General features: G+C 38.6%; 1 protein-coding gene across 1 annotated transcript in view; it reads right to left on the bottom strand.

Annotated features, from left to right (window-relative positions):
• Positions 1–27,270, bottom strand: part of fat1a (FAT atypical cadherin 1a) — a 119,089-nt gene that overhangs the window by 19,335 nt on the left and 72,484 nt on the right. The window contains exons 9-18 of the mRNA XM_051703305.1: positions 22,026–22,301; positions 21,554–21,764; positions 16,791–20,861; positions 15,536–15,732; positions 14,906–15,059; positions 8,504–8,737; positions 3,096–3,482; positions 1,352–1,566; positions 596–733; positions 356–499 (exon numbers count right to left, since the gene is read on the bottom strand). Of these exons, the coding sequence (XP_051559265.1) occupies positions 356–499; positions 596–733; positions 1,352–1,566; positions 3,096–3,482; positions 8,504–8,737; positions 14,906–15,059; positions 15,536–15,732; positions 16,791–20,861; positions 21,554–21,764; positions 22,026–22,301 (6,027 nt within the window). The remainder of the gene's footprint in view (positions 1–355; positions 500–595; positions 734–1,351; positions 1,567–3,095; positions 3,483–8,503; positions 8,738–14,905; positions 15,060–15,535; positions 15,733–16,790; positions 20,862–21,553; positions 21,765–22,025; positions 22,302–27,270) is intronic.

Raw genomic sequence — 27,270 nt, forward strand, 5'->3', positions numbered from 1 at the left:
AAATGATCTCCTCATTTGGCAACAGGCTGCTGAGGGCAGTAAATGTAATAAGAATTGTATTTCTAATTTTCAAATAATTCTTCCTCAAAAGTACTAAAATAATTGGAATCGTTACTGGAACCGGAATCGTTAAGAGGAATCGAACCAGAATCATTAAATTCTTTACAATTCCAATCCCTAGTGTTCCACATAAGATAGAAAGAAATTTGGGTTTGGAATGACATGGGGGTGAGTAAATTATGACATCATATTCATTTTTGGGTGAACTATTCCTTTAAAATTACTTCTCCATGTCCAAAAAGTTGTTTCAGAGGTGAAACATTCATTCATCTTCTTCTCTATTGATGACTCATACCTGTATAATGATGCTGTAGTTGGCCTGAGAGAATAAAGGTGGGTTATCATTTATGTCTGAGACGTCTATGTTGACTGTAGCGCTGCTGGATCGAGCCGGTCTTCCATTATCAGAGGCCAACACCATCAGTGTGTAACCTGAAGTCTAAAAAACACAAAACAATGTCAAATAATTGAAAATGCACCAAACTATCAGTCATCATTAGGTTTCAGCAAAGACACCTGGTACAACATATCGTACCTTCTCTCTGTCGAGCTGGCGGGCCACCTTGACCTCTCCTCTGACAGGGTCGATGGTGAAAGGACTGCCTTGATTGCCGTCAATGATGGAGAAGCGTACCTGATTACAGGATGGGCCATCTGCATCGTCAGCCATAACCTTCACACACAAACACACCTGGTTAAAATAAAGATTGCTATAGACTCAGTTATGCATTATACACCCCTCCTTTTGTCCTTGATGCTTCTCGAGTCAGTGACTATTGGCTGAGACCCTCAAGGGAAATCAGAAGGCACGCAATTGAAACAGAGCCGGTATCAAAGCCTCACTCTCACGCAGACAATTTATATTCAGCATGGTAAGACATAAGCATCTCTAACAAATGACGAGAGATAGAGAGAGGAGAAGGGGGACTACAGATAAGAGAGTGGCGTGAGTCACCAAACCCTAGTTTGACACTGTGCTGTGTTTGTTTAGTGTGTGTGTGTTCTGTTCCGAGCTTAAGGTGCTCTATGTTGACTTTAAGAGGTGATCTCACACAGAGACCTGTCAGGGTCCCCACACTTTTTCACCAATAAATTTCCATGGCTGCTGCATTTGTTTGTGATTACTGGATAAACATGCTTTTAAATATTTTGATTCACACTGATTCGCTAATGAATCATTCACACTGATTTGTGAACTGGTTTTACCAATGCAAAAGACAAACCCTTGAGTAAGAGAAGTTGGCGGAAGCAGGGGAAATAGAAGAGAGCATCACATAAGACTGTGACTCACAGTAAGCACGGTCTTTCCCAGCTCTGCATCTTCACTGATCACAGCTGAGAAGATGTCTTGGTTGAAGACAGGGCTGTTGTCATTCACATCAGTCAGGTTGATGTTTACCGTAGCCATGTCGCTGAGTGATGGCGTGCCTCCGTCTGTAGCCTCCACAGTTAAATAAAACACATGAGCTGTTTCGTAGTCCAAAGGTTCGATCACAAAGATACCACCTGCAAAAGGGAGAAATAGACGTTCACGTACATTAAAACCCTCTCCAAATACTGATACTTATTCTAACAAACAACAAACTACTATTGTCTTACTATTATGAAATAGTACATAACCGAAAAAAAGATGTCACACTAGATTTTTTCCTTTCACTTCCATTCATATGCATGCAGACATGCAAATGGCTACACAAGAATATGCTTAGAATTTGTGTCTTAAGCAGCATACCAATGTTCAATTGTGAACTCTGACCTGCAAATTCACATACTAAAAACACATCTGACCAACAGAGAATCTAAATGTCACAAAGTCAGAAAATCAATCAAGCATGGAGGAAACATCCTAGTTGAATTCAAACTTTTTTTTAAAACACTAACAAAACTAATAGCTGAAATGTAGAAATTTAAATTTAGAAGCTGCAAAGTTTGCAGTATCATCGGAAACTGTAGTATTATTTATAATTTATAATGTAATGTTTATTAAAACAGAAGCCTGGAGTCATCAAATCATATTCTATGGCCCATATTTTCAGGAATATTGCATGCTTAAAATCATGTGTGACCATCCTTTTATGAAGGTATATTAATGTAGTAAATCAGAACAAAAGAGTAGTAGAGGAAGAACCAAAAAATGCAGAGAAGGGAAAACTTTTATATAGAGATCTCTTTTTAGATTCTTTCTCATGCTAGCAGAGCTGTTATAGTGAGTCATTTATATCTGAAAGAAGCCCTCCAGGTTCTTAATCATGTATGGATACCATGAGCTTTTTGGATGGTCTGCTCTTAGATCAGTATGTAATTACAACAATCAGTCACTCTACTTTTTAAGATACAATCTTTCGATTGTATACTTGGTAGGTACAGGTATTTCACTATGTTTTGAAACAGTCACTAGCTATGTTTCCACCCAAGTTGCTAATTTAATTTATGCGAAAAGAACAAAAGAACAAAATCGTCACATGCGGGGAAATGTTACTCTTTTTTTAATAAAATACTTGTGTTTTATAGTATGCAGACAAAACATTGTAAAGAAATGTATTTCATGTCTGGGAGCATCACAGTTTCTCCATCCTTATAACTTTACCGTGCAGATCTATTTGATATTTTCCAAAAGTGTCAATAAACCTGCTCTGCGGAACAGTTCAAGATTGTATTCAACCTATTTTTCTTTCCTGCAAACTCTATACAGTCTTTGGATTTTCAGGACATCGGCATTTCAGAATGACCAGAATAACATTTCAGATGCGAGTCCAGTTATGAACAAAATATTCAGTCACGTTACTTTTTTGATGTGCATCTTGTATTCCAAATAAATGTAATAGGAGTATATTCAGTAAATGTGTTTCCATCACAGTTTATGCACATTTCTTCTTATCGAATAAAAAATGTATCCACCTCAAGCGAGCATTTATGTTTTAATGCACATTTTGGAGATTTTATTCGCATTTTGATGTTTCCATCCAGCAGTTTTTATGCGATATCCCAAAATGCACAAAAAAATATGTGGATGGAAACCCAGCTAATGTGTTCACCTGTATGGGGGTCCACGCGGAATGCTCCTCTCTCGTTTCCGTTGATAATTGCGTAAGTAATCTCTGCGCCTGCTTCTGCGTCTCGGCTGGCAGCGTGTATCCGCAACACCTGAGTGCCCACGGTGATGTCTTCAGCAACGGTGGCCGAGTACTCGCGACGCTCGAAGACGGGAGGGTTGTCGTTGATATCCAGGATAGAAATGGTGACAGTGGTGAGGGAGGAGCGGTGTGGGGAGCCGCGGTCAGTGGCCCGGGCACGGAGGGTGTAGAGCGACTGGAGCTCACGGTCCAGAGGACGATCCAGTCGCATGACACCAGTCTCCTCCTCGATGGAGAACACCCCATTAGCAGAGTCCAGCAGGGAGTAGAGAATTTCTGCGTTAAAATCTGAAAACACACACACAATGCGTAGTGGGATTAATTCAGACTTTTAGGATGTAAGCACAAGTATACAGACTTAAAGATGCAGCAGATTAAAAATCATTCAAAAAAATTCTCTAGTCTCTAGTAGTCATAATGTCTTATTTAACAATTTAATTTGTCTCTGCTTTGATGACTAGCTGTGATAAATTCATCCCATAAAACAGTCAGTGGTAAAACCTTTGGTCCTGAGCTGCATATTAAAAAGTGTGTCTGTGTACGAGACAGCGCTCATTTTATTGGAGAAAATACACAAACAAACAAACAATGCATTTTTGACTAAGCCTCATTTGTGGCTTGCTCCTACAATTCTATCTTTCAAAACACACTCGCTCATTATAGTCAGTTAACACACACTCTTGTGTTCTACAGAGTTTCAGACAGACCAAATTGCTGGAGTGCAACTGCTTCATGACAGTTCAGTATAATGTAAGCCTACTAAATAAACTCCTTCCTGTGATCATTTGTGCGGAATTTGAAGTTTCTCCTCGACAGTTAGGTATGGATTCCCCAACAAGATTCAAAACATTAAAGCAACACTTTGTAATGAATGGATTCACTGCACTCACTTAGTTCCTATTAAAATATTATAGAGTGTTATTATTCCAGGTTTAATATAAGTTAAGCTCATAGAGCAGTATCTGTGGCATGTTGTCAATTATCAAAAAATAAATAATAATAATAATAATAATAATAATAATAATAATAATTTTGAATCCCAATATACTTCCATTGTAAGTGCACAACTGTTAAACTGTTTTGTTTGTTTTTACAAACTGAGATAAAAGCATGCCACAGATGCTGTTTGTGAAAAGCTTAAAGGGGTAATGTCATGATGAATCAAATTTTCCTTAATATTTTGACATATATTAGAGGTTATTCTACTATAAAACCATAAAAGCATTTATTGAAACCAAGCTGCAAAAATGTCCCGTTCTCTACCTCTGGACCTTCCCTACGTCACTAGGGGGCCCATTAATTCATGCATAATTCATGCATCCTGGGTGCGCTCTTGCATCCATCCGAGCTTGTTCATTCTCTTCCTACTGAGTTTCAAATATGACTGTATTCAAGAGGCTGCACATGTTAGACAATCATAACAGTGGGCGTTTATGTTGAAGTTTAAAGGAGAAGCTTAGGCCTAAACCGAATGTTTCAGACAGAGGGCCAGAGAAAGGATGGAAAATTATCATATATTACTAACTGTTGACTGCTTTGGTGCAAAAAAAAAAAAAAAAAACTTTACTTGCATTATCAATGGACCTCAGGGAAGATAATCAAATTATGCGTATGTCATGACCCCTTAAACGCATATCTCCGGTCTTTAGAGACCCGGGAACTCATTCCACCCCCTGTACCTCATCCATTTTTTGGAGTTGTGCCCACACCTCTTTAGTATTCCTCAATCTATCTCTTATAAACTCTGTGACACACAAAAAATGCCAAAATTGCACAAAAAATTTAAAAATTAAATAAAAAAATAATATAATGGTTTAAGTACCAAAAGTGTATAGGGTCTCTAGAGACCCGAGATACAGTACTGTGCAAAAGTCTTAGGCACATAGGATGCTTCATAAAAACATTTGTCTTAAGATGGTTATTTATATTTGGTGAGTAAATAGGACATATACATTTTAGACTCCCAAACATTTATTTTGCAAATAGAATAGAATAGAAGAACAGGGAGCCCTGCAACAGATGGCATGGTCCCCACAGAGCCCCCCACTGAATATTGAGTCAGTCTGGGATTACAAGAAGAGACAGAAGCAATTGAGACAGCCGAAATAGATCGAAGAACTATGGCAAATTCTCCAAGAAGCTTGGAACATCCTATCTGCCAACAACCAAGAAAAACTCCAGGTGTACCTTGGAGAATTGAAGCTGTTTTGAAGGCAATACTGATTTCGCTTTTTTATGTTTACTGGACTTTGTATGACATTAATTGATAAATGAAAACTATTTATGGCATTATTTTTGAAGGCATCCTCACTACTCAACATTTTTCCCAAGTGCCTAAAACTTTTACACAGTACTGTATGTAAGAGTGTTTTTTTTTTTTTTTTTTTGCACTTCCACAAATTATATATTTTTTTAAATAATTATTTCATATCTATTTAAGTTTACTATCACAGGATATCTATTTCTTTGTGTATTACAAGAGAAATGCCTACTATATTCATACAAATTAATACTATATCACGTTGACTTTCTGTGCAACAATGAACTATCAACAATGGTGAATTATCAGTATTTTATATGAGTATAAACATACATAATACATGTTATTTCTTACTCAAGGTGACACTGATGTTTCAGTGATTGACTTGATTTACATTTGACATTGCTATTTGATGGAAGAAACAACATCGATGTAAACTTATAGCAAGTATAACACATGAAAAGTATGATGTGACTATTGTCATTTGGGTGTACTATTGAAATAATGAAATAATTTAGACTCAATGAGTGCCTGAGAAAATACACTTAAGATACACATAAGCTACACATAAGCTACACATAAGTCAGGGTTGATGCAGAGTTTTTTTTATTTAAATGTAAGACTTTTTAAGATCTATTTCAAGACCTGAACAAATAAAATTAATACTGTATCCCCATACCAAACCAAACCAACACAATCTCAATATAAATCATGTATAACAGACTCTTACTTAAACAGGCAGGGGCACACATTCAAGATGGCCTTAACACTGCTTATCAGTAAAACAGGGTAGGCTATATGCAAGTTTAAAATACTCAAGAAAGACAGGTTTTCCACATATATATCACATTAAATTGGTTTACGTACCATTACATAAATAGATACAAATTAGAGGTCGACCGACATTGGATTGTGCTGATTCAATAATGTGTTGAAAGCCAGTTAATCTGGCAATAGTTTTTATTTTTTTATAATTGGTAGCCTATATTTAATGTTCTTAGTCTTTCTTCCCTGTGATGGGGAGGGCCAGACAGAGGCTACAAGAGTCCAAATGTAATTAAACGTTTAACTTTAAAGGCACTTTAACTTTGAAATACACAGGGGACTCTTATTTTGAAATGCTTACACTTCACTGCTTCCAGCTGCTCATTCAAACAAATAAGGGATATAAAATATGACCTCCTACAATAATCTAAAACATATTACAATATAAACAATTAAAAGTAAACACTGTCATATTTCATCAACACTATATCGTCATCATCAACAGTTGATCTTTATTGATAGCTTGTCATACATTTCCGATATGGCTTAATGATTGTGAACTGCTCTGCAACAGCTGGAAACACTCACAAGTCCCCACGTGCTTGGAGAAAATACAACAGTGCCGCGTTTTCACTTTGAAGGATGTAGCGCATGCATTTATTTAAATCGTATTTTTTTTAAAGTTTGATAATCACATTAGGTAATATCACGATTCCCATCTTTCCGCTCCCAAATTTAAGACCACTTTAAATAAAAATCAAGACTTTTTTTTTGTATCATTTAAGATATTTAAGACTTTTTATGACCTTACATTTTGGAAAACTGAATTTAAGACATTTTAAGACTTTTTAAGGATCCGCGGGAACATGCATTACACGTGTAGATTATGTGTTATGTGTAGCTCAATATGTGTTTGACAGCCAGTTGCATCTCATGAAATTTCAGTGTGAAAATAATGAATCCTGTTCTTGATTTATCCTGATTTGTTGATTTATCTCTTTAATTTATGAAAAATAAAACATCAAAATATATCAGAATATTTTGTATTTTATTGTTTTCTAATTGTCTTGAAAATATTTGTACAATTTTACACTATCTGGGCATTTTGTACATCCATTTTTTATAGATATAAGTGCCGGGTCTCTAAAGACCCGAGGTATGTAAGAGTGATTGGGAAAATTACAAGTGTGCCTGAATCGGGCTAATCAGCTGGGAGGGGGATAAAGACTAGCCAGAGGCACCAGTTCGAGAGAGAGAGACGCAAGCGGCTGCGTTGCATGTGTGTCTGTGTCCTTATGTTTTATGTTGTTTTAAAGTTCATTTATATCATTAAAGTTTATGTTTACCATTCAGCCGGTTCCCGCCTCCTCCTTGCCCACCTTTACCTGTTACACCAAGCATTTAAGGGTTAACTTGTACTGAACTCAGAATATCCCTGCTGAAAAGATCAACTAAGACCAGCAGAATGCTAGGTTTGGCTGGTTTATACCTGTTGGTGCTGGTTTAAAGCTGGTATAGCTGGAGGACCAACATTGCCTATTCACCAGTAAAACTGGTTATGCTGCTTGACCAGATAAGTCTTGCTACTTTAGCTAGATAAGAAGCCTTTTGAAACACTAGCACAGCAGTGCCACATGCTTGGACCAGCATCCACAACCAGATATGCTGGTCTTTTCAGAGGGGTATTCCTTTAAATTTACTTTAAAGTGCACTGTACAGTGCAATTAATATATACAAATATTGTCCTTTAAAGATTTGTTCCACCACATCAAGGGTTTTCAAAAAGAATCTAATGTGGCATTTAATGTTTGTGGCAGTGATGCTGAGGAATAGCTGAGTGAAGAGTAGAAGATTGCTTTTGTTTAAGCTGGGCTCAAGTCAAATAGAGCCTGGAATGTAAACTGAGACAATTTACTTCAGCACAAAGTGTATCTATTTGAGGATAGAGGGTACAGAACAAACAGATGATAAGGGAAGAAATCAGTGCAAATGAAATTCAGAGCAAATTTAGTGGAAGTATGTGTGTGTGTTTCTTGGATCAAGGGTGTTGCCCTGTTTGACTATGAATGTGTTGATTTTCTCTCTAAAGTACTTATATGACAGATGGGCACCAACAGACCGTACTGTCACAAAATTGGACAGTGACAACCTCAGAGGTGGCGAGGAGACAACAATGAAGAATGTCTTGGGAAATGATCTTACCTTGCAGGCACACACATACAACCCATCACCACCATTGTACACACACATTTTTGTTCTAAAGGGTGGATTTTGCAGTTCCTACCTGTGTCAAGGTCAGTGGCATAGAGGCGGGCCACAGGTGTGTTTATCTCTGTGTTCTCAAACACAGTGAATGTGTAGGGGTCAGAGTTGAACTGCGGAGCATTGTCATTGACGTCCTCGACTGTGATCTCGACATCTGCTTCACAAAAGCGTCCGCCTCCATCCAGAGCACGCACCTTCATCTTGTGCACCTCCTCTTGCTCCCGATCCAGAGGGAGCAGTGTTTTCAATTCGCCTGATAAAATAAAAATATGTCTTAGGGTGCTTACAGATAAAATAATTTTCGGTAACACTATACAATGACGTTCCATTCGTTAACATTAGTTAATGCATTTGGTATTTTCTGAACAAACAATTAACAATAATTTATTAATCTTTGTTAATGTTATTTAAAAAATTAAAATACAATTGCTCATTGTTAGTTCATAGTGCATTAATGTTAACAAATACAACTTTTGATTTTAACAATGTATTACAATTTGTTGAAATTAACAAACTAAGATTAATATATAATTATATATTATATATAATATACTAATGTTGTTAACTAATGTTAACAAATGGAACCTTATTGTAAAGTATCACCAAATTTTCTGACAGTTATGACAGTAATGTCACAGCACAACAGGTAATGAATAATATATATGTCTAAAATAATTCCAAACTGCCAACTACGCTTTCCGCTTTTGGTATAAACAAGCTTCTTTATCAAGCTTCTTCGAGTGTCAGGTTATGTTTCTTCAGCATTAATTTTCATGTGCCACTGGAAACAGAGGAATCAGGCATCAGACTGTTTAAAACTTGAGCATTAGGCTCCGTTGACATTGCTGATTGGACTAAAGACTAATATTTTAAGTGTCTCTGATTCATCATTGCCATTTCATTACTCAACGGACATGTCTGGGACTGGTTAGACCAGGGGTTCTCAAACTTTTTGGGGCCAGGGACTCCTTACAGGGGAGAACATTTTCCAAGGACCCCCTCATAATCGTAACACTGATTAAGCATATGCTTACTACCATTTGCACTCTTAGATGCCATTGGAACTATCTGTCCTCTAAATCTTTTCAACCTAAATACTTCAGACCTGTTTCATAGTGATAAACAGAAACACATTTCAATTTGAATCATGTTAATTCTAATTATATACTTTAAAACAGAGGGTGATTTTATTCAAATTGCATTTGGCCTCAACAGCATTTATACTTTTCAAGTAAATGATCTTAAAAGCTTTCATAAAATCAACAGTAGCAAGACTGGTATAGTCCTAATAAACCCAAACATTTAAAAATAAGGTTGCTTTCAGTAAGTGCTTCAACTTCAAAATAATAAACTTATTGCTCCTTCTTCAAATCATTGGCAGAACAAACAACAAATCATGAACAAATCATAACAGAAGTTATCATTACACTGTTAAAGAACACTTCATAGTAATTAAGCCTATTCAGAAATGTTTGATTGAAATATTTAAATAAGGCTAAATCTCATTCTTATCTCACAATTCACAATAACTCACTTGATGAGCTCACCTAAACTAATGAGATGGGTGAGCCTCTCTCTCACAACACATGTTTATTCTTGGAGTGATGGATGACAGACAGACTCTAAGATCATTCTCCACATGCAAATGAGCCCTGTACTTAGTCTTTATTGCAGCCAAAGTAGAGAATGATAACTCACAGAGGTAAGTGGTAGGAAAGGGGAGCAATATTCTCATGGCCTCGGCAGTGAGCTCAGGATACACATGTGAGAGGGAGGGCCAAAAGTCTGCATGAGGCACCTGCTGGAATCGGGCCTTTAATATCCTATGGCAGGATAAGTCCAACAGCTCCTGTTCTGCCTTATCAGTAAGGCCACTTGTTGTTGCAGCTGGGGCAAAGGGATCCCGCACTCAGTCCCAGGCATCTGTGTTCACATATGAGAAGTATGAGCTGAAGTGCTTGCTCAGTGCAGTGAGGTGAGAGGTGGCTACCTCTCTCACTATAGCCACAGACAGGTTGTTTGTGTGGAGAAACTCAGTCAGTTGGAGGAACATGTCTGTTACTCCGTCTTGTATCCTTCTTCTCCATAGCTCTGTTTTCTTCATGAAGGTGGTGATTTTGTAGGTGAATTCCAGGATACATGCATAGCCTCCTTAGATAGAGAGGTTTAGGCTGTTGAGCAAGTTAAATACATCAGCAAGGTATGCCAATTTGGCTACACACTCCAGGTCGGAAAAACACTATGCAATGTCGGGTTTGTCCACTCTCATAAATTCTGACATCTCACTGCGTAGCTCAAACACATGCTGCAAAACTTTACCACGAGAGAGCCATCATACTTCTGTGTGATATAGCAGTGTGTCATGCCAAGCATCCATCTCCCTACAAAGTTGACCAAACTAACGTGACTGCAGTGCCCTTGACTTCAGAAAATTAACTGCAGTGACAGCTGTGTTCAAAACAGAGTGAAGGTCTGGTTCCATGCTTTTGGATGCATGCGCCTGCTGATGCAGCATACAGTGTGTAACCATAATCTTCGGGTTTACAGCCTTTATCCACCAAATATCCCCACTCTTTCGGCCCGTCATCACCATCACACCATCCGTAACAAACGGCCACACATTTTTCCCAGCTTAGTCCCACTTCAGTCATGAAAGCATCCAGGAGTCTAAATATATCCTCACCCATTGTCCTGCCAGGCACCTCCTTACAGAGCACAAAGTCCTCCCAAATCTTCCCTTTCCATGGATAGTGGACCAAAACAATCAACTGAGCCGCACTGGCAATGTCTGTTGATTCGTCCAACTGAATAGAAAATTGCTTACAGGAACGCAATCTATCCAGTAGCTGTGACTGAATGTCAGCCGAGAGTTCTTCAATTCTCCTCCTCATGGTGTGATTTGAGAGAGGTACAGCTTTCAGTTTATTAGCTGCCTCTGTACCAAGCATAACTTCACACATTTCAACCGCCGCTGGAAGTATGAGTTCTTGTGCAATTGTGTGTGGCTTCTTACTTTTAGCAATCCGTTGAGCCACCAAATAAGAAGCCTTCTGTGCTTTCTCAAGTTGTGGCCAGGTTCACCATCCGATTTTTCTGGTGGATGTATTCCTCTTTCGACGGAAAAATGATTTTGTTTTGCCCTTATTTTCTGGGTGCTTTGTAGTCAGATGCTGCTATAGCTTGGCAGGCTTCATTGCTTCATTCGCTATCACCTGGAGACACAAGATGCATTTTGGTCTCCCGTCGCTGTTCTCAATAAAACCAAACTCAATATAATTGTCGCTATATTTTCTCAATTTAGCTAGTTTGGGCTTAGCATCACTTGACGATGTGGACTTACGCAAGTATTTCTCCATGCTCGCCAGTTAGCTAGGTAATAAGCCAAGGTAAGCAGCAGCAGGAAATGTTTGTTGCGCCCTGAGTGAAGAGAGGTTTTTTTCTTTTTTTCTGAGTAAAGTGAGTGATTCATGACAGATTGACGTGATGTGTCACAATCATATCTGAGTTTCTATTGGCCAAAAGCTAACGTGGGTGGGGGTAATGGACACAGTATGCTTGTTTTATTGGCCCAAATGGTCCCCATTTGTAAATATGCACTTTTTTATAATACAGCAAAATGTTATAATTTATAGCAAATTATTTCGCAGACCCCCTGGCAATGGGTTGTGGACCCCACTTTGAGAACCACTGGGATAGACTACTCAACCACTGTAAAAGATAAAAATAAAAACACATTTTGGACGAAACACCTTTAATGCAACAGAAGCAGACTTAAATGGAATGGTGTAATAGTCAGTTTTCATGATTAGTTAATCATGGCAGCTTTAATTATAATCTCAATTACTTTTTCAATGATTTGTGCTACCCTAGTGGGAATACAGCACAACTGGACTCGTCGCTCTTTCATTTAATTTCCATTGGTTAACTCATGCCTGACAGAGTTCTCTGCATCAAAAGTTACAATTTTCTCAACTTTTGGTCACATTTTTGAGTGACACTTTCAGAAAACCTTGAGTTTTATCCTTGCGACGCACCATCCTCATTGAAATAAATGGAATTGCAGTGATCTCTGACATAGTGTAAACTCAACTGAGTGTAGTGCGCAGACACTCATGTTAACACACACAGAGTTCATTGAAACTTAAAATTCACTCTCCATCAATCATTTTGAACATCAGCTGGAACTGCATTAATAAGCCAGATACAATCCAATTCCATTCCAAACCATCTCATCAAGTCAAGAGAACACTCTAAGAATGTCCTCAAATGAAAGCAAAGTGGTTTATTTTATCAGAGAGAATGGGAGACAGTCGTCTCTTTCATAATGATGACCTAATAATTCCAGCTTGCATGAGCAGCGTTCCATTTATCTGTGAATGGTCATTGGTTTAATACAGCTCTTTTGTGTCCAATAGGTTACTCTGTGCCAGTGGTTTGGTGCCTCTGGAGATGGAGCTGGAGTGTATCTCTAGAAGAAATGAATGCAGGGTGACTAAACATTCATAGAGATCCCCCTCGAGGGGAGCTAAAATCATCTTTGCGCTGAGCAGCTTAAAGAAACTGACAAGATTAAAGAAAGGAGGGAGGTGGTGGGAAATGAAAGAAATAGCTAGGGAGGAAAGAGTTTGGATGTAGGTTTGCACAGAGAGTGAAATGTGAAAAGAAATAGAGGGAAAGTCACCCTTGGAAAAGCAGCCGCCAGCTTTCAGGGGTCTGCTTGGCTCACGCGAGAGCACTTTTGGCAATGTTAACATGCAATAATGCTCTTCTATTTCTCCATGATGGAATGAAAGGGAAAAAAGCGAAGAAAATCCTCTGTGCGCACAAAACCCACACAGAAGAACAGTAGCGCTCCTTCAGTTTGCGAGCCAGCATCCCCTGCCTTCACACTCGGCGTTATCAAAGAGCCAGTGACTAGCGCCTTTACAATAGCTTTTGTGTTGGAGCAGTGTGACGTTGTCACAAACCCGCTGTTGATTTCTGCTTTCCTTCCGGCTGTAACCAATGTTCAATTCACATAGTTGAGAAAGAATTGACTTGTGCTAATAGCTAAAGTGGGAAGACTAACAAGCTAAAATGTTTTAAATTATTTTGTGTGAGTGTGCTTGCTCTGAGCTACAAACTTCTTTGGAGTGTGAACAGCCAAGTAGAATAAAAGAATAGAATTACATCAGAATAAAAACAGAATTCAGTGGTATTCATTGTTGACTGTAAAACACAGTAATGAAAGCCCAAGGGTGTACCCCCTTCCTTGGAATTACAAAAGCAATTAAATTACAACAATCATTATAGTTTTAAATGCAAAGTGTGTTTGACTGCAGGCACAAGCAAATGGGGTTAAAAGTAGCTGTTCTGTGTGTAAGTGGCATATTTTTGTCTAGCTATTAAAACAATGATCTTACAATAGATTTTGGAGTGCTTTTTGAAGCAACACATTCTTTTTTGTGCAGTGTACAGTGCTGAAACCGTTGGGCTTTTACTAAAGTAAAAAATAAATAAATATAACTCTAGCCTTCACAATGTTTAGAATACATCTTAGCCCTGCTGTGGACCAGTGGGAGGGTTATCGCAAACAGTACATCTATGAGTTCCCCAATGCAGTGTGACAGTGATGACAGTGAATAAGTTTTTGCAGTGACATGGGCACACACAATCAATTACACAAAGATTATTTTATAATAATGTGAATGAGTGCTGTTGACAACCATGCACATCAGCATTTCCTGCAGATTTCTGTTTTTGCAGCAGGTGGACCCATAACTGGTCTTACATGCATACTATACAAAACAACATTCATTTTGTAACATGTTTGAATAGAATTTATTACAAAAAAAAAAAAGTGCAACTTTTACTATAGGCCTTCAATTGTTATATAAACAAACATTCAACAACAAAATAATAATTATATTGATTTATATTTTGTGAACTACATTTTATAATGTGGTCCATAGAGTGTTAAGTACACACAACAAGGTGAAAGAAAAAAAAAGCTATGATAACTCGCAGTTCAGTAAGAGAATCAAAAGTAAATTTAGTAACCACTCTGAACGATTAAATTAATGATTTGTTAGAAATTATTACAATGACTGATAACTCTGGAGTCTTTTCGACAGGTTCATTAAGTGAACCGTCTCAAAAGAGCCATTCGTTCGTGAACCTGAATCATATGATTACAGTTTTATTGTACAGTTTGTTTGTTGTTGTGCTCAGTCAGCGAAGACTATGTAATGGTAAGATGTGTTTTTATATTTTATTTCACAGTACCCAGCCTTTTTAACCCGGCCTTTTATATTAAATTGACACTGCAAACTCACAACTCAGGTCAAATATGATTTCTTTTGCCGTGGCGCTGTAGAATCAGCAGTAGTGCAGCACTGCCACTAAATTGTGGTGCACAAAACATACAAATACTATTAAGTACCTGTTTCAGGGTCAATGCTGAAGTGTTCAGAGCCAGGTCCCAGCAACTCGTAGGAGATCTGCGCATTGGAACGGATGTCATCATCTGTAGCGGAGACCTGCAGGATCAACCGTCCAGCTAGGGAGTCCTCTGGGACACTCTCTGTATAGAGAGACTGCAAAGAAAAGACAGGAAGACATATGAAGACAGGAAGTGACATTATGGATGGGATGACAGGGACAAAAAGAAAGACAAAAGGAAAGATAGAGTGGTGGTAGAGCGAAAAAAGGGATCATGGAGCCAAAAATGAAAGGAAGAGGATGAGATTTTGCTCATAGGAGTTCAATTAAATTAACATTTTTTAAAGAGGAGTACAATACGTAATAGAAACACATTAGACTTTACAAAAACCTCTGTAAAGCTCTCACAGTGCAAAATCACCCGCTTTGTTTCTTAAATGCTGCATTTCACATAAGGACCTTTTCAAATCCCTCCTGACAGTATCCCCTTTTCTCTAAATCTCATCCCATTTAATATGCACAGCAGGTAGGCAGCACCCTCCTCTGCTTTCCTCCTTGACAGAATCAGACTACATGACATTTTGCTGCAATGCACTTCTCATAAAAACACTCACAAAACAAACATTCATACCTTCTCACAAATTGGGCTGTTGTCGTTGGCATCCAAGACCTTGACTTCCACCACAGATTTGGCTGTGAAGGTCCCATCAGTGGCAGAAATGTTTAGCAAATAATTGTCCCTCTCCTCCCTGTCCAGAGGCTTTCGCACCGAGACCTTCCACTCGCCTTGAGTGTGCTCAATGCCGAACTGTCCAAAGGGGTCTCCGCCTTCAGAGAGTAAATGAGAGAAATGTCAATCATACTAATGAATGGGAATGGCAGTTAAAAGGACTATGTATTTACATGTTTTTCAATGTAAAATTTAATGCATAAAGTTGCAAATTAAATGACAGTGGCCCCTAAAAGTGTTTCCACTTAAAAAGTAAGAATTTCATTGCATTAAATAACACATCAAAGTGCCATCTGACTTTTAACAAACTAGTCTCAAGGCCATTTTCAGTGAATTTATGAAGTCAGTTCCTATCAAGTTCACACAGATGTAAATTAACCAAAGGTGTATTTCATCACATTAACTATGGACACGTTCCATAGTCTGAAATTGAACAGTATCTATTTGTATCCTTAACACATTTCTTTTTTTGAAATATTTGCTTGAAAAGTGTGCTTGTGCTAACTGTCTTTAAAATAATTGCCACTTCGTTTGATGTTCTCTTATCATACATTCTTGAGTGGGTTATGTGTTCAGGCATCTCTTGGAGCCACTGTACTGTATATCTGCTTATATTTCACAGGACATCCGACAGTTGGGAGATATTTGTGCAATTAACACTTTGCAGTGTCCATCAAACTTCATCACTTAATGTTTGCTGGACTCTAAAACATTAACACAAAGCATCTATGTAAATAAGTGGCAGTGTGACTTATGCCAATTTCTGTCAACACTCAATGATCAGGCAAAGATGAGTGAATGTAATGAGACAGTTTTCATGTGCCAGGAAGTGCTCATCTCATCTCCTGCTTGGCCAAGATGTTCACACTAATTAATTTGCACCAGAGCTGAAACATTCCTGCTGTTTCAAAAGCGTTATTGGGGAAGATATCCAATGTTCCATTTATAATATTTTTTTGTGATTAAGTATTCTTTGCAAAGAAATTCTTTAAAATGCCATTATTAGATATTTGCTTAAAAGGAAGATATTTCTGCACTATACATTAAAAAGAGTTAAAGTAAAAAGCTGAATTTTCATTTTGGGTGAACTTTTCCTTCAATGTCAGTGTCAATAGAGCAACTGATAAAACTAAACTGGGGGAACAAACATGCTTACCTGTGATAAAGTAGTTAATTTGTTTGTTATTGTCCACTGTGTCCAAGTCTGTGGTGCTAAGAATGGCAATGACTCCACCAGGTGGGTCATCTTCGCTTACTGTGCCCTTATAGATCTCTGCTGTGAACCGTGGTGGGTTGTCATTCACATCTACCACTGTAACATCCACCTTGGTACTCGTTGTCAGCTGAATTTTGTCTCCACGGTCAGTGGCTAAGACTGAAAGTGTGTACATATTTCTCTTCTCACGGTCAAGTTCCTTTAATGTGGTAATCCATCCAGTCTCACTGTTGATGGCAAACAATTCAGCTATGCCCTCCGACTCTTGGTTGGGATCCAAATTATAAACCACTTGGCCATTAGTACCTGAGTCCAGGTCTGTGGCTTTAACCTGTATAACAGAGGTGCCACCTGGGAGATTTTCCACTACAAAAGCTTCGTACGGACTGGACTCAAAATGTGGTCGATTATCATTGACATCCTTGACCTGGATGCTAATATCCACAGAGGAGACAACTTTGCTGCCCTCATATTCACTTTGTGCTTGAAAGGTTAGCTGATACCATTTGGTGCTCTCGTGGTCAAGCTTCTTTTCTAGCTTCAAAGATCCTGAGTCGGGGTCAACCACAAATACCTCATCCTGGTTGCTCTCAAGAGTATTCCCTTTTACTAGACTGTAAAAGACTGGCTGGTCACTCTCAGCCTGAATGACATCTATTTCTGAACCAAGGGGAAGATCCTCATCGATGGCAAATCTGTAGTGAGACTCAATTAATTTTGGTACTGGGACCTCTGGAGCAAGTATCCTGACATAGACTGGAACAACAGAGGACTTGGTGGGATTTCCACTATCTTTTGCTCGTACAAGAAACGTATAGAGTTCGTTCTCCAATCCAATGAGGCTCTCCTTGGTTACAATGACACCACTGAACTGGTGGATTTCAAAATTCTCCTCAACATTTTCTGCTTCCGCTTCAATAGAATAGGTGATGTCAGCATTACTGCCTTCATCCATGTCGGAGGCTGCAATCTTAAGTATTGTTGTTCCTCTAGGCACATCGGAAGCTACATTAACTTTGTAGTCAGCAGCTCTGAACTGCGGAGCATTATCATTGATATCCGTTAAGATCACGTTTACGGTGCAGAATCCAACTTTGCCACCACCATCTCTGGCAATTAAAGAAATTGGAATCACTTTCTCCAATGCATTCTCTCGGTCAAAACTCTCCAAAGTGAAAATCTCTCCATTTTCAGAGATGGAGAACTTATCTTTGGCAATATCATTGACTATATGGAAGGTGAGTCTTCCATATGTGCCTGAGTCATCATCTGTTGCTTGAGCCTCTGCCACAAATGTCCCAACTGGTGAGTTCTCAAGAAGCTCAACTACATAATCCAACTGGTTGAAGGTAGGATTGTGAAAGTTAGCATTAATAACATTAACTTTCACAATAGCTGAGCTCCTGAATACACCATCTGACACCGACACATTAAGGTTGTAAACAGACTCCATGTGGGGTTTCCGGTGGTTAGATATGACTATGGCCCCTGTGTTTGGATCCATTGCAAAGTTCTGCCCTTCATTTCCTGATATAATTGAGAACTCAAGCCTACCGCTATCTGAGATGTCAGCGTCTGAAGCCTGAACCTGGGTGACAAAGTGGCCACGGGGTGCCAGTTCACTGACTGTAGACTCATAGACATTTTGCAAGAACACTGGAGCATTGTCGTTAAGGTCAGTTACATCAATTAACACTGTGACGTCACTGGAAAGGGCAGGCACTCCACCATCCACTGCTCTAATTATCAGCTGGTGTCGGGTCTTCTCTTCATGGTCAAGCATGTGAGCTGTCCAGATTGTTCCTGTGTCTCTGTCAATACTAAAGTAATCTGAGGTTTTATCTTTATTTTCAACAATCTGGTAAAAGAGCACTTTGTTGCTACCGGTGTCCGCATCTGACGCTGAGACTTGTAATACAGACGTCCCAATTACCGAAGCCTCCGAAAGATTTGCATTGTACATATTGTGATGAAACACAGGTGAGTTATCATTAATGTCTTCCACGATTATGTCAACAAAGACTTCAGCTTTGGCACCAGTTAGTGAATCTGTGGCCCTAACGCTGAGCTTATAGGCTGGGTGTGTCTCAAAATCCAAAGTCTTCACAACCTGAATGACACCAGTATTGAAGTTGATGGAAAACTGATTGAGAGGGTCCCCTTCTGTGACTGTGTAAACAATTCTGGGACCTTCAGAGCCATTAGCCTGTATGTGAATGACAGGTGTCAGTAACGGTATGTTCTCTGGGATCTCCAGACTGTAGAATGCTTTTTCAAACACAGGCATTGCTTTGTTTACAACCATTATTGGCACTTGGACAGTTGAGGAAAGTGATATTTCACCTCCATCTCTGGCCACAACAGTGATTGAAAGTACAGTATTAAGAGAGTCCTTCTCAAGCTTCTTTTTTAGAGAGATTTCACCATCTGTACTGATCTGAATGTACTCATTTAGCTGCTGAAGGTGGTAGCTTATCCCGGCATTTCTGTCAATATCTGCATCAACTGCAGTCACCTGTGTGATAACGTGACCCACCTCAGTGTCAACCTGCAACAATGCCCGATAGGGCAGATTGACAAACACGGGTGGGTTGTCATTGGCATCCTCAATTATTATAGTCACAAGGACATGGGCTATATCAGTTGACTTGTCTTCTCTGGTAACCTCAACCACAATATCAAATACACCTTGCTCTTCCCGATCGAAGGGTATGCCCGTGGAGGAGAGCACTCCTGAGGTATGGCTGATCTGGAATCTCTTATCAGGATTCAGTATTGTGTAAAACAAAGGTTCGTTAACTTGGTTTCCAACTGCTGCTATTACAGCTAAAGTCTTCTTCTCTAAGGAATTCTCCTGCACAAAAGCCTTGTAAGTTTCTTGGGTGAACCTCAGAGTGCTTTCTTTATTCTCTCTGACATTTATTTTTACTAAAGCTGTTTTAGAAAATCTGCCATCAGACACTCTAACTCTGAGCTCATACCTGCTTCTAAGCTGAGTGACATTTTGAATAGTGATAACCCCAGTGACTGCGTCCATTTTAAACTTCTCTCCTATATTGCCTTCGATAATAGAGTAAAAAAGCCTAGCATTTGGACCTGAATCTGCATCTGTGGCATTGACTTTGATCACCTCCACACCTTTGTAAGTTGGCAGTAAGACAGTGGTTTCATAAAGGTCCCGGCTAAACTGAGGTGGGCAATCATTGATGTCAATAATCTCAATAGTCACATTGGCAGACTTTTCTGCAAAGTGACGGGGGATTCCCATGTCGTGGACTTGAACAGAAAAGCGGAACAAAGATTTTTGCTCGTAATCCAATTCACTGATGGTTCTGATTGCGCCAGTGCTAGAGTCTATGGCAAAGTAATTATGGGCGAATGGTTCAACAATCTGATAGACCAGCCTTGAGTTAGCATCATGGTCATAGTCAAAAGCATGGATGACAAGTGGTGTGTTGTCTTTGGTGAGGACTACACTGTTAACAGGAGAAGATTCGCTGACCATTCCAGTGAACTCATCTTGACTGAATGCTGGAGCATTATCATTCTCATCCTTCAAGTGAATCAGTAAAGTAGTGTTGCTAGCCAGACCGGCCATATTAGTTCCCTGAACAGTTAGTTTGTATGATGGCATTGTCTCGTAATCCAGAACCGAATGGGTCACGACCACTCCAGAGTTAGGGTTGACATCAAATGCTCCATTCATATTTCCATCTTTAATCTGGTAGAACACTGAGGATTGGCTAGTAGCAGTAACCAGACTCACAAAGGTTCCAGGGAGTGCAGTTTCACTGACCTCAGCAGAAAACTCCTTCTCTGTAAATTTAGGGATGGCATTGTCTGAAACAGTGACAGTTATGGCAACAACAGCAGTAGCACTCAGTGGTGGTGTTCCTCTGTCAGAGGCTTTCACAGTTAGCTCAAATTGGTTCTTGTTGCTACGGTCCAACTCCTTTGCCACAGTAATTGTGCCTAGTACAGGATCAATGGCAAATGAATTGGCAACATTTCCTATGGGGAAAAAACAAAAACATCATGTATCACAGAACTTGCCAGAATGGATTGATTTTCCTTTTCAGAACTGTTTAGATCTCATTAAAATTAAACCTATGGTATTTTGCTTGGAATTTGAAGACTCAATCAAAATCAAGCGTGCATTGGTTACGATTTTAAAATGACATCTTTTTGAACCATTGTTAAGATATTCAACTGAGATATCAGTTACTTAAATTGAATTGCTCTATCACTTTTCACTCTTTGACTAATTGGCTGCCTGAGCTTCAGTCATTTGGTAGGTGGTGTGAATACTGTTTGCAATCTCTCTCTCTCTCACACACACACTACATTTCAATGAGCTTTCGTAATTTCAGCTATTTCAAATATGTGCATTCTCAAAAGGGCACTTGCCGTCATATCTGTGCTATGCTCTGCTTTCAAAACTCTCACACAGTTCAGTGGATTGGAGGGCCTTTGGCTGCCATACTCAATATCTCCCACATTTTGATCTCTAAGTGGCCAGCATGGGCAGTGCTGAGCCTTTCCCATCAAGAACACATGATTAAACAACAATGACATGATACGACTTCAAATTTAAAGGTCCAGACATTTCATAAATCTTGGTCTTATGTAATTTGCATATTATGTAGTTTACTGGACCAGCTGGACATAACTCAAGAAACGATAAAAATAATCAGATTAAGTACCTGACTCAATGCTGTAGACAATCTCAGCATTCTGGCCTTTGTCTTTGTCAAGAGCCATGACCTGAAGCACAGCAGAGCCAACAGCAGCAGACTCAAACACACGGCCCACGTAAGGTGAGCCAGAGAACCATGGTGCATTGTCATTGGTGTCCTGCACGTTTACAATCACACGCACCAGGTTCCGCTTCACGGGAATGTCCTGATCTCGTACCTGCAGTGTGGAGGGCAGAAAGAGAGGGGTATAAAAAGTGTCATTCTGCTACCTCTAAAAATTTCATTAAAAAAACATCAAACACTTATACCCATAAGAGGTTTGCCTTGATTGAATTAAAGTGAAAACAAACTCTGCCAGGACAGTTTATGGTGAGAGATGGCTGACAGCTACATTTTTCTAATTTGGACAGAAAAATCAATAAAACAGAAGATTCAGTAAAGTATGAATCAAAGTAGGAAGCAGACCACATGACCTTACCATTACAGTTAGTGTATGTTGCTGCATGGTCTCATGGTCTAGTCTCTCCGCAGTGTACAGCACCCCGGTTCCAGGATCTAGTCGGAACTTGCGTAGACTGAATGGGTCAGTGCTGCTGAGGAGGGTGAAGGTAAGCTTGTTCTTCTCATCCTGATCTGTAGCTGTAATCCGTAGTACCTCTCTCTCAGGTGCGGTATCTTCAGGGACGTTCACTTCATACTTGGGCTGAGAGAATTGGGGTCGATGGTTGTTGGTGTCAATCACTTTAATAAGAACCTGTAAAAAGTAAATTATTTAAGAATTGCAAGGTAGTATGGATTCCAACAAGTTGGACAACTTGTTCCTGTAAGTATGAGGCCTTGTTTAATAATGTATTTACAGTATGACAATTTCTCATCATTATTAATGATAATGATAAGTACATTTCAAATGATCATTGATCACATCCCTGAAATTTCATAAGAAAAGCTTTCAATGTGCACTAGAAGCTATAAAATATCTGGTCTTACAGAGACCAGACAGGAAAACGGAGAAAGAGACTCACTTTTTAATGTGCACCAAAAAGGTATATTAAAACACCACTATAAAAATTCACCTTGACTTGTCTGACTTCAGCATCTCAAAACACTGAAAAAGTAATGCGGAACAAAACAGTATTTTAAGGCCACATATACACAAATCTGTTTTTTTTTTTTTTAATACGTTTTCAGCCTCCTAACGTCATTGTTTTCCAAAGTATTCAGTAATAGAGGGTATTTGAAAAGTTAGCATTTTTGGTGGAAGAAAATGTTGTTTCAGTGTAGAAGAAAGGCGTAAACAAAGCAAAATCATTTTCAAATGAAAAATAGAAACAGACACAAACAGGTAGATGAGCATGGCAGTAAGGATAGTTGACTAGTCATCCAAAAACTGCCTGGAATATTAGTGAAGTCGACAAGTGAGTTTTTTTGTAGCTCTTTTTAAAGGGGCTGAAGAGATGCAATTTAGTGTCATCATAGTAAAACCCTCCCTTAGAAGTTGCTTGTCTAAATTCATCCCTTTTAAAGTACCATCACTACAGCCATCAAAACACCACTTTCGTTAATCATTTCGCTCCTTCAACAATGAATTTCAAAACAATTGCTGTTAGATTTCAAATCTCCTGCTGTAAGAAATGTTACTGTTATTATGTGCAACATACAGGTCTCTGTTTGTTTGTTAACACATTGAAAATTTTGTGCAATAAATAAATGTTATAAAAACTTTTTATAGCTGTTTAGCCAGTATATTTGTTGAATATCTGATAATATTTGGAAATGTGCAGCATTTCACATCTCTACTTCAGAGTGCACTATATTTGTGTTCTCTGTCTCTGTAAGTTATTAAAAGTCGTGGCTGCTTTGATTTTGTCTGAATCAATACCTATAATAACTCCAGCAATATTTTAAATGCATGGTTACTTATCGCTTCCATTCTGCAATCAATGTAAGCAAACTTGCACACATCCAAATGAGCTGGGCCTGGGTGATAAGAAGGTTGTGCTAACATTACAAGTTGACATTTTCTTTGGTAAACAGGGAGTGATTGTATCCGGAATGCATGGGGATGCGTTTCATTATAAGTCTAACACTAACGCAGTCTAACACAGAGGGAAATGCCAACGTTATTCCACTGCATATTTATGAGTGTGTTGGCTCTTCAGCAAGAGCAATTCTTCACACACACACACACACACACACACACACACACACACACACAAAACTAATGGAATTGTGAGCAGATAACAGGTCATTTTTGAGGCATCCATTTGAGACCCAAAATTGCACACACATCAACCGTTTGTGAACAAACTCATTTGTCGCCATTTTTTAAAATTATTATTATCTAAGTCAACCATTCGTCTATTTGGCTTCCGGATGAGGATTAGTGAATGGACAGGGAGCTCTACAGTCAATACAACCAGAACTGCTTTTATACATTGAGTGTGTGAACGTACATGAGCTGTGTTCATACAACCAGACATAGTTTTATAAAGCCAGGATGGAGAACAAAGGGGTGAACACAAAGTATTAGAAATAGTGTAAGTTTAGCATGCCATCCATCAGGGGGCGCTGTTTTACATAAAACAAACAAAAAAGGTTCGAGTTCAGTGGATACACTGATGTAAAGCAGAATCTCACAAATTGAGTGGCAGCATATTTGTCCCTCTGTCCACATATTTTTTCAAGTTATGGCAAAACTTTATTTTACAGTGTCTGTGTTACTGTGTATTTACATAAGTACATATTATTTAACTATATGTACATACAGTGTTTTGTGCAAGTGCATGTAAATATATTTGCTACAGTTATTATTACTATAGTAATTAATTTTAGTAACATGTAACATGTGTAACACAGCCACTGTAAAATAAAGTTTTACCACATAATCTTAATATGTATTTCAAGGTCTGTCTGCAAATACCCTGTAAGTGCAAAAGAGAACTGCTTTCTATTTTAAGCATCAAAAGTCACCATGAATTCAAAATTGACAATTCTTATTTTCTTATTGAATGTTGCTTTTTTATTATTATCGATTTATCTGTCCACATTATTAAAAATAATTAAATAATGGTTTGCCCTAAAACAATAAATTGCCAATCCTCGAGCCCCCTGAATTCACATGAAACAATCACAGCAATTAGCAATCAGCATTGTAATAAGGTATATTTAATGTCGCTGCCCTCCCCAAACCCTCTTCCCTATACCCAAACTACCCTGGTTGCGTCCCCGCTGGCTTAAATGTTTACACTTCGAAGAAGGAGGGATATTGGAGATTTAGAGTTTGTGTTGCGAGGACAACTGGCTGAAGTTTATTTATATTTTTTGTGCAGCGGGAGATTTTTTGTAATGTACTGTTTCAAGTAAGTGTTTTTTATTAATTATCTTTGGTGTATTGTGATTAAAAACATGGATGTATTGCTTTTTTCTCGCTTGTTTCTCATCAAATATATTGGCACAACGGTTTCTGCCTCACTGTAAGCAAAGACTGTGTGTGCTGTGTGCATTTGTGGGTTGGTTATTTAGTAATGTTGACAGTTAGATCATTCGGTTCTCAAAACTTTTGAAAAGCTGGCCGGTAATAAGATCCCTTCTCAAGTTTTCCCGGTAAGCGACTCAGCAAAGCACGGTGGAAGTATGTGTGTGTCTGTGTTTGGCTGTAAACAAAAGCCTATTGGCTATTTTTTTTAAAACAGGACGAGTCACTACATGTGCTGCCCCCAATTCCTGTTTCAGTAGGAAGTAGGTCAAAAAAGCAAATCCAACAGCGCTCATCAAGGCACTTCAGTGCGACTTTAAACTAGGACTGTCAATCGATTCAAATTTTTATCCGAATTAAGAACATGATATGCCTATTAATTAATTAAACTAATTGCATATATAAATATTTGCAGAAAAAGGCCCCCAAATAACTATTATTCAATATATAATGGTTACATACTTATATTATATAGAGCCCATCATTGGCCTACAGTCAACAGCAATTCATTTTGCAATTGAATTTGTCAATCTATCCTATATATAAGGTAGAAATGCCCTTATAATAAAACTAAGGATGTGTAACTATACACAGGCAACAGTCTCACTTTTGTTGCATGTGTCATAAACACACCAATTTTAGGTCACTATGTGCCAAGTTAAATGTACTTTGAAGCTTAGAAAAACACGTCTTGAGATCCCTGCATCCACCCAGCTGTGGTTGAATGCAAGAACGCATCTGTCCTCATGTTGTGCTGTCGCTAAGGTCAAGCAAGCCTGCATGTGGTTTGTTGTCTGTACAAATGCACGTTGCCTATATGGCTTACTGCCCCCTGCTGAAAACAGGTGATACTTCAAGCTTAAATTCCTCTGATGGTAGGAATATTCCTTATTACAGTCCGAGGACATGATTAATTGCATTTTTGTCACGCGTTTAAAATAATAATAATAACAATAATTAAATCACACTGCATTAACACATTAAATCAAAAGCACTAGTTTAAACTTAAAATGAGCTGATTCACATAAACTCCAAATTAGGGCTGTGCCTCTACAATCATATATCAATATAATGTGATTCTTCTTCTCACAATATTAAATTACACATTAAATCAATGTATCAATGTATCCATTTTTTATGTATGTATGTATGTATGTATGTATTTATTCATGTAATTTCTGAAAATTAAAGTTGTCAAAGTTGCTTCTATGAGGTGGCTTCCTGGACAAATGTAGAGCAAGGCACACGAGAAATTCTCTTGCAATCCAATTATGCCATCTCAGTGCATCACAATGTTTTGAATTGAGACATATGTACTGCTTTGCATTAAACTGAGACATATGTATCGTATTGTGAGGTAGTTCGCGATTACAACATATTGCAGATGTAAGATGTACATTTAACATATGATAAACACATCAAATAGACGATTTGCCGTTGTACGTGTGCTTTTAGGGTATAGAACAGAGTGGCTCTTCATTGTTAATTTTGAAATGATGATGAACACTGTATGAGGCATCACACCTGTTAAATCTGTCGATTCCCTGAGGAAAGTATATCTACCACTCATATTTGATGGATGCAGCCAAAAAAAGACGTCATTGTTAGCTGGCAGTTGCAGTCTCATCTCAAGATTATACTGTGTGGTTGCAATAATCAAACTCGTACTGACAGCATCAGCATGTCCCATGTCCCTAAACAGCACGTTTGGTTTTATCAAATGCCAAAGGTCGGGGGAAGAAAAATATTTGCCTTTTTCTCTCCTGTTGCTTTCTTTCTCACACCTTACACTAGAGATATTCTGCCTGGCCCCGGCAGCCTTGGTTTTTTTTTTTGTTTCAATCATGCCTGCACAGACAGCCAACTGAAAGGTGGCGTAAATAGATGAAGCTTGTATTTGTTTATATCCTGCCTGATTTTCCAAGATGCTTTAGAAGCAGTGCAACAGGCTTCATAGCTGTGTGATGTAAATCTATGGGAAAAAAACTCAAAGGAGCTCCACTAATGTCTAACACACACAGAAAAAAGGACAGATGGAGGGATTCGAGAGGAAGTGGTGAGTGAGCAAGTGATTAAAGGAAAGATCAGAGTGTGTATGGCAGATGAAGAGGGATGCGTGTGTGAAAGACAGAAATGTAGAAAGATGAGGAACAGAAGAGAAGCACAATATGAAATCTGAGCTAGAGAGAGCAATGCAAAACTATATGAACGTATCTCTTTGAGTGTGAATGTGATACATAAACACATC

This window comes from Myxocyprinus asiaticus, chromosome 7 (genome assembly GCF_019703515.2).
Source record: "Myxocyprinus asiaticus isolate MX2 ecotype Aquarium Trade chromosome 7, UBuf_Myxa_2, whole genome shotgun sequence".
In the NCBI taxonomy this organism is placed as follows: domain Eukaryota; kingdom Metazoa; phylum Chordata; class Actinopteri; order Cypriniformes; family Catostomidae; genus Myxocyprinus; species Myxocyprinus asiaticus.